This window comes from Rhea americana, unplaced genomic scaffold (assembly GCF_003343005.1).
Source record: "Rhea americana isolate MKP2758 unplaced genomic scaffold, rheAme1 scaffold_42, whole genome shotgun sequence".
NCBI classification, from domain to species: Eukaryota; Metazoa; Chordata; class Aves; order Rheiformes; family Rheidae; genus Rhea; species Rhea americana.
The window spans coordinates 4174049-4184932 of record NW_028186557.1 but is presented as its reverse complement, the minus strand read 5'-3'; the positions used below and the strand labels follow the sequence as shown (position 1 = coordinate 4184932).

Below are 10884 nucleotides of genomic sequence, written 5' to 3'. Positions count from 1 at the left end.
GCTGGTCTTAGCTGATGGGCAGTCTGGAGGCCAACAAGCTGAAGATGTTGTACCCTGTGGCAGGTTTTAGAGAGACCAAGTGGAAAGCAAGTTGGCAAGGCAAGCAGGAAAAGGAGGTAGGAGGAAGAGTTAACGCCTTTCAGCACCATGACGTGCTCCGCAACTTCAAGCAGAGGTGAAATTCATGCTAAGAATCAGGCAGGTCTTTCTGCCAGGGTCAGGACTGGCAGTCTGCTCCCTCCCTCCTTTCCTTCTGAGGCACCAGTACCCTGCCTATCCCAGCCTGCTGCATTAAAATAGCTCYGTGATGTGTAACTGAAATCCCAGAGAATCATTTTGTGTATATGCTTGAACGACTTATTCCACTCTTCCACAAAGCTCATGCGCATTTACAGCGGTGGCCTTTAGAGACCTACAAAGATAACTAGATAGGAGGCAGGAGAACTGAACAAAGTTGACTCTCAGATAATGAACAGATTTATATGGAAAAAACAAAGAATTTTATGGAAAAAATGCAGTTTAAGAGGGATGGAAACTGCAAGGTTCTCTTTGATGTGTCTGGTAACCTTTATACAACTGTCATGTTGCACGTACTTGGGACTGTCAGCTTGCTGCAGGCAGGCAGGTCGCATTGCCAGTAGGTGCCATAGCCTAGACCAGCACGCTGCTCGCAGTGGGTTACGGGCCTGTGTGAGGTGAYAGAAATCCCTTCGTTTCCACCATTCACTGCACAGTGTTGAACCTGAACAGAGAAAGCAAGTGRGTAAAGGCCATTTTTTTTTTCAGAAGAATATCTCTAAAATTGGAGTTTAGTACTGAGGACAATATACATGTTACTGTGTCTGCTAGTGGGAGAGGAGGTGGAAATTAGAAAAACAAAGTCAAAATGGAATTTTAGAAATGCCAGAATATTTATTTTAAAGCTCTTCTAAGCCAATCATTTTACCTTTCCTTATTGAACTGGATTTTTGTGGTTTAGAAAAAGACATTAAAAAAAAAAAAAAGAAAAAGAAAAGAAAAAGAAAAGAAAGAAAAGCCAAACAGGAAGTTAAAGTTAAAAGTTCCAAATGGAAGCAAAACATTTCTTTTCAAGTTGAACTTAATAATTGGAGTTAACCCAGAACATTTTCAAGCTTCTGTTTGTTTGTTTTGCCAACTTTCTCATTCTCCCTCCACCCCTTACTTTACTGTTGCTTAGTCCAAGCTATTTTTTCCAGATATTTTGATTAAGGCACACTCCCAAAACAGTCACCATTCACTCCACATCAGTGATGTCCCTTTTTTTTTTTTTTTTTCAGTAGCCCTTCCACTGGCTCACACTTACAGAAATTCCGCTTACTGCAAACATCATGTCTTTACCCTCGATATATCCAGCCAGGGGATTTCCAGCCCAACCAGAGCACTCTGGGTTGTTTCTTCAGCGCATCACTCTCGTCCCACAACATGCGACTACAAATCTTTATCAAAAATAAACTCATCAAAGAGAGGAATTCTCTCCGTCTTGGTTCTTGTAAGTGTAGGTTTGTGATAAAACTTCCTCCTTTCCCTTTCCCAGCCCTCCGAGTCAGTGCTGGAGCTATCCCAGAACAAGTCTCTTGTAGGCTGCTCCCGACAGAACCACATGTCAACTTTGCTGCTCTTGCTTGCAGAAGATTCAGCCCCGTCGTGTTGCCCTGAGAATCGTCTATCCCATGTATTTCCTTGGAGAAAAAAGAAAAAAAAATTTTTTTGTCTTTGTTTTGCTGAGCTGCATGCTCAGTTCCATAGGGCTTAGCTGGAAATTGCTAAGAGCAGCTGGATTCATGTAAAGAAGTCCCKGAAAGATCCCTGCCAGACCAACCCAGATGCTCTGGGCTGGGCAGTGCCAAGCATAATACATTCAGGATTACATTCATTAAAATTATGGAGTCTGGCAAGGTGAAGTGTGATTTAACAGCTGCCCCACACGCGTGGGAGGCAGGATTCCCATATTGCATGCCCAGGGAGCAAATTCCTATCTGAGACGCTTAAATGACTCCTAATGCATCAGTATCTGAGTAGCACGTAATCTCTAATGTCTTGACCATTGCAGCATGCCTGTGACGGAGCAGACCAAGGCTAACATCCTCCCCACCAGAGCAGCCTTCCTGCCGGAGGAAATCAGCACAGGCTTTTCAGGAATGGTAACCGTGCCCTGCAATTGCTCCTGCTCTAATGGGACTTCCAGTTTCATTTTTATTCCCAAGCAGAGGACCAATGATGCTAAGAAACGCGAAGGAATAGAAGGAGCAACTAAGTCCATCCCCTTCCCTCCTGGTAGAAGTTCATTGGCAGACAAGATCATCCCTYGTTTAAGACTTTTTGCCCTCACTTACACCTTTCCAGTCCTATGCCGAAAGTTATCAGGCGCACACGGTGGCAAGTAAAGCAGAGCCCTGCAGGTTTACGCTACAGAGGGTGAGACCCGATCCTGACCTYGGAGCAGCGTGAAAGGTGCTTGCGTGAGGGCAAAGGACGTGCGCAGGAGAGCGAACCTGAAAGGACGGGAGGGAATGAGCAAGCTGTGAAAGCAGGTCAGAATCTGGCTTCCGAATCATTAGAGTCCAAGAAGCCCGTTCCTGCTGCTCGCCCTTCCGCAAGGTGCACTGAGGAACGGCAAGTCGCTTCTCAGTGTTTCCTGGYGTTCCTGCCACTACGGAGCGCGCCGTCCTCCCTCCTGCGCTAGGAGGGGACCTGGAGCAGGGAAGTGTGCCCACGAGGGGCTGCGATCTGTCACCAGTAAAAGAGGACATGGTTCCGAATGGAGTCCGCRCGATGTATTTGCACGTCCGGCATTGAGAGTGACGCTGAGCGATGGCTGGAAACCATCTAACCGGGAACGTTTCTCCTTACRCGTGCACCACCTGATGGGAAGCGAAGCTGTAAAGGAAATTGCCTGGCTCCAGGCAGTGAGACATTTCCATATAAAACTAAATCTAAAAATTTAGTAACCTAAGTGACTGTAACACAGTTACTCCACACTCATATAGGATGGGCAGTAGTCCAGAGGCTGTAATATGCATCTGAACACAATATTGTGGTGGACAGTGAGTGATTAAGCCAGGAGCAAATCTATGACAGCTGTTGCTCAAACGGTTCTTTCTCCTTTTATTGCCTGGGCCTCCCTAGCAGGGCAAATTCCTGGTACCATTAAAGCTATTTAACAGGATGACTCCTGCTGAGCCTGGCTTCAGCTTTCCAAACGCGATGAAGGGTGCTCTCCCTTCCAGCCAGCCAGCCATCTCCTCCGTGTGCAGCTCCAATGAGCTGCCTCTGCTGTTCTCCAGCAACAGAACTAGCTTGTACCTCACTCCAGCAAACCCCCCCCCAACCTAACATCAGCCTCTGTAGAAGGATTTCACCTGCCTGATGGTAAACAGCACGCTTGATTGTCCTGCTGGATTTATCCTGAGCAGCTGAGCATATCCCTCCATCTAGTCATGCCTTCRTTTCATCCTAAAGTGTGGCCCAATGGGAAATTCTTCCCTGCCATCAGAGGGCCAGAAGACATCTCCTCGTACTTCAGATCCTCTGGTTGCTTATAAAGGATCTAGACAGTATTGCAGGTCTGAGGAAGGCTGGATTTTGCTGGTAGATGATATTTACTGGAACACACAATACTGCAGAGATCTATGTTCACCCTCTGGCATTGATAGTGACTATAAATTGGGCAAGTTCTTTTCAATGGGGAGCATTAGAGCATTRAAAGACAAATAGATGCACTGGAATCATTTGCTTTCCAGTATCTTTCCACTGGTTACAACCATTCTGCCAAGCTTTTTTGCTCCGTACYCCCCTGCTTGTTCTTACAACAAAGGTTTTTCATCTGCAGCCACAYTCTGAGCTGCTCCAAAGCCTTTTGGTGGGGAAAGTCAGCAGTGGGACAGAGACGGAGGTGTGCCAGGCTCTGCACCCTGCCAGGTTGTGGGAACTGCCTGTTGTGGGAACGAGGTGACAGCTACCAACATTGCCACTGAAACACGATGGATCCTTGCTTGTTCCTTCCTCTTCCACCCTGCACAGAAAGTCAGACATGTTTCGTGACATCCCTAGCTCAGGTTGAGCAGCTCCAATGCCCCAGGCTGCAGCGTGCACAAGTGGCAAGGCTGCATGCACACAGCTTGCTCTGGGCTCCTGGATGGAGCTGTAGGAAGGCGGCAGCACCAAGAGCGTGGCCAAGTGGGCAAAAAGAGCTGCAATCAGTGATGTGGCAAGACCCAGCAGGCAATGGACTCCCAACAGCCCATCAATGATGATGGAGCAGGTACAGACAGAGCAGAAGCTTGAAGGAGGCCGGGTGTAGAGATGTGCAAGTTTGGGGAAAAAAAAATTCCTTCCTGGAGTCAACGGGAAGCAAGTTGTTCCCCCAAAAGCACCTGAACAGCCATCCACTGGCTGTGTCATCACCGTGCCAGCCCAGGGACAGTGGGTACTCTCCTCTGGTCCTTCATGCATGTYAAGGAGGAGTGACAAAGCTGCCTATTTTTCCAAGTATCAGACTTGCAGGGTCACCAAAAATAACTGCCAATCTCTAATCATCCAGTTCTTCCTTTTGCCGCAAGGAAACATTGCAATTCCTTTTTCTCCAGAAAAGAAAAATTTGGGCTGTATCTAATCCGGCGTAGTACAATAGCTCTTTTGAAGCCCAGCCCGCTTGACAATAGCTGACAATCTGATCTGCTTGTTTGCATCACGTGCCCTGATCTATTTTGCTTGGGAATCTCATAATAGCGTACACATCAATTACTGCAGCTACACAGCTATTCGGCACGGTTACGTCCCTGTGCTCCCTCCGGGAAGGAAATTGGCTCAGTGCCGATACAGGAAAATCGCCGTCTTCAGTGGTGGGCTGGTGCTCTGCTTTGTTTCCCCAGCTGGAGATGGCTGTGCAGTATAGAAAAAAGACTGTTACAGTAACTTATTGCTCCTGCTTGAAGGAAAATTGGCAGGGCATGTTTTAATCAGCGACTGCTAACCCTCTCGGAGTAAMCGCTGCAATATTGTCACGCTGTCTGCATGGACACACAGTTGTGTATCCATCTGAGCACATCCCAGTCTCAGGCAAGCTCATTCAGTGCTGGGGGCAGAGGGGAGGGGGTAAAACTTGGTGGAAGGGTTAATCTTTAAGCAGGCATTTTCCTTTTTTTGTCCTTCATGCCTTCAGATATTAAGTTGGAGAAGCTTTAGAGACCCCCCCAGCCCACCTAAATTCGTGTGTACAACCATCTATATGTTTCCAGCTGCATTTATGTAAACAACAATGCAGTTTTGATTAATCCAGGAGTTGAATTTAGCACCCAGGAGAGTTTGGGGACAKGTGGGGACACATTGGGGCAACATAAGGACTCTTCTATCTGTGGGAACCTGTCTTGCAGGGCCTGGCACTAGTGACTTTGGTTTTTTGTCCCTATAATATTCCACAATGGGATGTCAACATTCAGATATTTTTGAGTCTATTAAGAAAAGAAGCCCAGAGACCTGTGTCTTGCTGTGACACCTCAATGGTTCACCTTGTGCCTAAACTGCTTTTGCACTAAGTCTTTCGACCTTGCACCATGTCACTGCAGTAGCTGGAGCAGCGGAATCAGCTTTCATGGGGAAACTTATTTGATGACACTTAAAATGCTAGCAAGTTGCACATCTCCTTGGAAAATTACTCTACTTACCACAGTCTCCATTAAAAGTCTGATTGTGCTCAGCAGGGATGAGGTCTTGGCTTTCGGAGCTGTTGCTTCTCTGGAGATTGCCAAGGACTTTCTTCGTGTTGAATTCCTTGATTTTTTGTTTATTGATTTTTGCCTCCCTGTGGAGATTTCTCTTCAGCTCAGCCTGAGTTTGCAAATGAGTCATCAACACAAGCAACAGAGGAGCAAACACGTTTTAACAGCTCAACACAGCATATCATTAGGGGGCTGGTGCTGAAAATAATTATGCAGTTGAGTAGTTTAACCAGGGCAAATCATATCTGCCAAATTAGGTACATGACAGAACATGACCTGGACTAAGTTTTTTGGTTTCTCCATGGGCAACTGTCAAATGAGGGTAAAGCTTTGAAAAATCAGAAATAATTACTGAACTTTTCCTAGGGCAGAAAAAAATTACTGAGTTCAATGACTCTGTGGCCCAGTGACAGTCGAATTGAAAAGGGAATACAGAGAAGCCTGCCGGTAGGTACTGCTTGTCTCCCTTTGAGTCATGCAGAGCCCACATAGCACCTGTCACCTACAGATCTCCAAAACGCTTCAGGAAGGAAACCAGCATCCAGATCTGCATTTTCAGCTGGGGTCTGAGGCCCAGGAATCTGCATGGACCTGGTCCAGGTCGTTAATAGAGTGAGGACCAGGACACGTGATTGCAGTTCCCAGTGTTTCCTTTCTTGCCTTTGGGTAACTTAATTTCTTACAAGACCTGAGTCTTCCTGAACTAAGGGGAAAAGCGTAAATGTATCAGCAGCTCTCATGGTTGGCCACCAGGAGGGACCTGGGGTCCTGAAGTCTGCCTGAGTGACCAGGAAAGCTTCATGTGCTCCTTCTAGAAACAGGAGCAGGGTGAGTTTGGCTGGCAGTGCCAGCAAAAGGATGTTTAGGTTTGTSGTCACCCGTGTGGACATCACTGCACAGAAAAATGAGGTGGAAGCAAATCGTTTCCACCTCCCAGTCTGTATTTGAGGGCAAGGGGCAAGTACCTGTTGGGAAACGAAAGAGGCAGGCGCCTGTCCCCCAGATCTCAGCCTTACCTCTTGGTGCCTGCGGTTCAAGTCCAGCATCTGCAGCTTGTGTAAGTGCTGCCGTCTGCCAGGGAGGTGCTTCAGGGTTTGCCCCCTCTTCTCCAGAGCCTATAAGGTATATAAACACCAATAAATACACCTGCATTTTCTGAAACAAAAAGAATCAGCCAGCAGCTCTCAAACCTTCTCCTTGTCCCTCGGGCACTCTCTGGATAAAGGCAGGGAATATTTTCCCGAGTAGCCAGCTTGCAGAGATTTATCACAAGTGCTCACAGTACTGGCAGTTTGTGTTGCAACTCTGGGGTAGTATGGAGGCCTTCATCAAGGCAATGTTAAAGGGTTCAAAATGCAACCTCGGTTTTCATTAAACTATTGGATGTCTGAATAGACACAGCAAAAGCTTTGTTTGCAAAAGGGTCTGCGTTTGTACAAGGACCAGCAGCATCACTAACCAAGTAAATCACATATAAAGAAATAGTTCAGTCGGAGAGCAACTCTGACTCCAGYGTCACATCTCCTCCCAGCACAGAGGATGTGTTTATGGCACACAAAAATATGCAGGCTTYTCCCTGCTGGAAGCTGACTGCAAGTGATGGGTGTCCAGATTGCTCAGTTGTTTTAAAAAAGAGTTCCTAAGACCTATGTTCTCACAGATATTTAAGGTCCTAACTCACCAGGTCCTCATCCAGGGAATTTTCATGCCCAAGAAGCATCTCACACTGGAGGTTCAGAAATAGACACTCCTGGGACTAGGGAGCACTGTGGGAAAAATCGGCCCTCCATCTCCTGGTGGAGATGGCCCATCACCTTGAGTTTGTGTTGGCTGGTGGACTAAAACAAGTCCTGTTCATCACCAAGGAAGTTTAGCTTTCCAGAGTTTGCTCCTAAAAAAAAAAAGCCCTCAGACCCCTATAATTCATCATGAATGAAGAACTTACCACTTGGCTTTTATACTTTCATCCACATTCCTCGTGTGTGCTTATTTATTTATTTATTTATTTTTCCCAGCTGGTTCTCAGGCCCAGCCCAGGAGGAGAGCACAACTTGTGCAAACCACCGAGCTCTGCTCTCATTTCAGGTGGCTTGACAGCACTGACTTCCGAGAAGCTGCAGGACTGCGAGGGACGGGCGCCTGCGAGCTGTAGACCTGCCACTGTCCGTGGCCCGCCCCAGCAACCTGCATGGATGAGCCGGCTGCAGAGCAGAGCACAAACCCACCRCGAGCACTGGAGTTTGCCGCCGCCAGCTCTCAGATCAGCCCTCGATGTGCTTAAGCAGCTGTGACGTGGGAGGCTACGTGCGGTCAGTGGGAACRTGCCGGTTTCCCCAGTGTTTGCCCTTTGCCAAACATTCACCTTTGCTTTCGGAGTTGCTGCCGYGTCTTGCTGACTTGGGAGCTTTTCAGCAGCGAGAAGGCCAGCAGGTTCCAGCTTCTACAAGTCCAATATTTATAATGTTTAGCATTTCTTATTTCCCACAATCATAAAACACAAGAACCCAATATTAAACTACATTGACATTTTTTCCAGTTCTGACTCTGGCCCAGCAGGGAATATGGAAGGGAGCTTGGTATCTTGAATGACCACTTGGAGAGATTGACCTCTCCTGATGTGCTTCACGAAGGGACAAAACTGAGAGAATCTCCTGCATTAGAGTCAAAGCAGGAAGCCCAGCTGAAATTTGTRCTCTTCCTTCTGGCTCCATCCCTATAGGTATTCTTCTTTTTGCCATAACAGTGCCTAAGGCTACAGCCAGGACCATAGCGAAGATAAACCCCAGCCCAGAGAGTTTCATGTTGGAGCTGACAACACAAATACGACATTTAACCAGAAACTGAAGCATGGAGATGTATCGTAATGTAATGAAATGTCTCCTACCAGGACATCTGAGGCTACCTGAGACCCAGGGCACTGCCCATCCGTCCAACCCATCTCCCATACATTAGCCTGAGCAATACCCTGCTCTGCAGAGACTGCTCATGGTGTGAAGCRTTCTTCCAGGTGGCTAATGGTGGCAGACAGAGGATTGCTTTACAGACTGCTCTGAGCATGGATTTCAATCTTAAGGAACTAGGAGATCTCCTTGAATTATTGCAGACTACCAGATGATATTGGATTACTCCTTGGCTTGGTATTGCTACTTTTCCCTTCTATGATGGGAGCTCAGCGYGGCTTCTATAAAATTAAGTGGAACATCATCAAGGACTTCACTGAGAAGACCTGACTTACACTTTATGTGGGACATTAACCTCTTGAGACATTCACCGGAATGTCCTCTCCTTTAGCTGTACAAACTGAATTGCTGCCAAAGCCTGAGCTATAATGTTTGAGCATCCTATAAATAAATGCAACAATGCAGTAAAGAAAAAGTCAGAAGCATCACATAAAGCAAGCAGGGAGGGAATGCCAGAGGGGAAGCCAAACTCAGCACCGTTTTGTGGGTACACCAACCCCAGGAAGGCAGAAGAGGCCTAGTCCAAAACCCGCGGCACCAGCAAAAAATTCCCCTAGGTTTCCTATGCACTTTAGCTCTGAGATGACTTTTCAGGTGTATCGTTATGCCACTTCAGAGCTAGTGTCTTAAGTCAGTGAGGAAGGGACGTTTTTTTCACTACCTGTGTAGCACGGCTGGGTGATAGGGACCTCTGCATTCAGCGTTTGCGTCATGTCCCATGAGTGGAGATGGTCCCACATCTCCGGCAGTGGAGATGCTCGTGCGAACACTCCCTGGTTTGGCTGAATCCCAAGCAGCACGTTCCTGTTTCGGCTGCCAGTTTAGACCATTTAAACAGACCTGCCTACCACTGCAAACAGCTCTGCTGGCAAGGAGGTGGGCTTGGAAACCTTCAGCACAGGAGCAGCAGCAAAGGCAAAGGAGCATTTTCAAGTGGCTTAGCTGTTTGCTGAGCAAACGTTTGCCTACACCCTCCTCTCCAGGCTGAACTACACCGCAGGGTCAGTGCCACTCATGCACTATTTCTATTTCAGCTTCTTCCCCCTTGTTAATATCTTTCGGTTGAGTTTTGCGGTTAATATGAGCTAAGGTCTTTTATTTTTATTAACAACATGTTCTTCCCTGGATAAAGTCCTAGGGTTGATCCAGGAGGTATTAGTCAAGTCAGCGCAGCACCCACTCACAAATGCCAAATACTCCAGGCTTCCTCCTGAGAGCATCTGCAGYGTGTAACTTGCCAGCAGCGACAAGCTAGTCCCGTGGCTCCACCATGAGATTTCCATCCCCGCTGGTGCCAGTGCCTGGTGCACTCCTGTGCTCCTGTATACCAAGCCGGTGTTGCGTTGCCTGCTACATCTCACAGGAACTGCAGCAAAGGATGAGGATGCGTAGCTCTCTGCCTGAAATAGCTGTAAAAGGCAGAAAAGCTCCTCTGGTGAAGTCATCAGCCGAAGCCATGAGAGCTTCCAGCTGAGGAAAAACACATCTGCTGCTCAAGAGAAAAGCTCCTAGGAGATGTAGAGAGCCCAACAGAGGGACTTYAATGTTCTTTGGAGAAGGCAAGAGCATGGAGGATACAGGTGCCACTTGAGTTCCTCCTCCATTCTGAGGAGCAGGGGTTGGTACATTCAGCRTAAACATTGTGCTAAAAAGGTGTCAGATTTGCCAGTTTCTCCTCCTAATTCATAAAAATCTCAATTTTTAATTCTTAATTCTTCTCTGAGTGGGAAGTGGCACCGAAGCTGCATTGGCCCCAAAGYTGCCAGGCATGCTCAAGGCTGCCGTATGCCGGGGACTCTACAAACACGCCRTAAGAAACACTCACTGCCCTGAGGATTTCGCCATCCAACTCGAGTCCAACCGAGATTATTAACAGCTCTGTTTTATGGGCAGAGACATGCTCCACGGGACCCACRTTGTGGTTAGAAAGCACAGGCCATGGGTTGTCCTACATGGGACTACCCCAAGGGCCACATTCACCAGCTTCCCTAGGTTGCAGCTGATAGAGACTCAGGTGAACCATGAGCCGAGGGAAAAAAAGCCCATTTCCCAAATCTCATCCCAGTGCTTTTCCCACAGGACTACCCAGCCAGCCAGCATCCCCACCATCCTCTTCTTTCCAGTCTCGGCCAGTAGGAAGTTTACCTAGAGGCAGCTATGTTCTTTAGTCATCTTCTAGCACCACC

General features: G+C 47.5%; 1 protein-coding gene across 2 annotated transcripts in view; it reads right to left on the bottom strand.

The window, feature by feature from the left end:
* Positions 1-1449: 1449 nt before the first annotated feature.
* The window catches only part of CCDC198 (coiled-coil domain containing 198), a 14480-nt gene continuing 5045 nt past the window's right edge, over positions 1450-10884 (bottom strand). The window contains exons 3-7 of one of the 2 annotated variants that reach the window (XM_085314997.1): positions 8101-8178; positions 6755-6853; positions 5688-5847; positions 2168-2173; positions 1450-1700 (exon numbers count right to left, since the gene is read on the bottom strand). In XM_085314997.1, coding sequence (XP_085171123.1) covers positions 1450-1700; positions 2168-2173; positions 5688-5847; positions 6755-6853; positions 8101-8178 — 594 coding nt within the window. Of the gene's footprint in view, positions 1701-2167; positions 2174-5684; positions 5848-6754; positions 6854-8100; positions 8179-10884 lie in introns of both variants that reach the window. The other variant, XM_085314996.1, reaches the window with a different exon arrangement.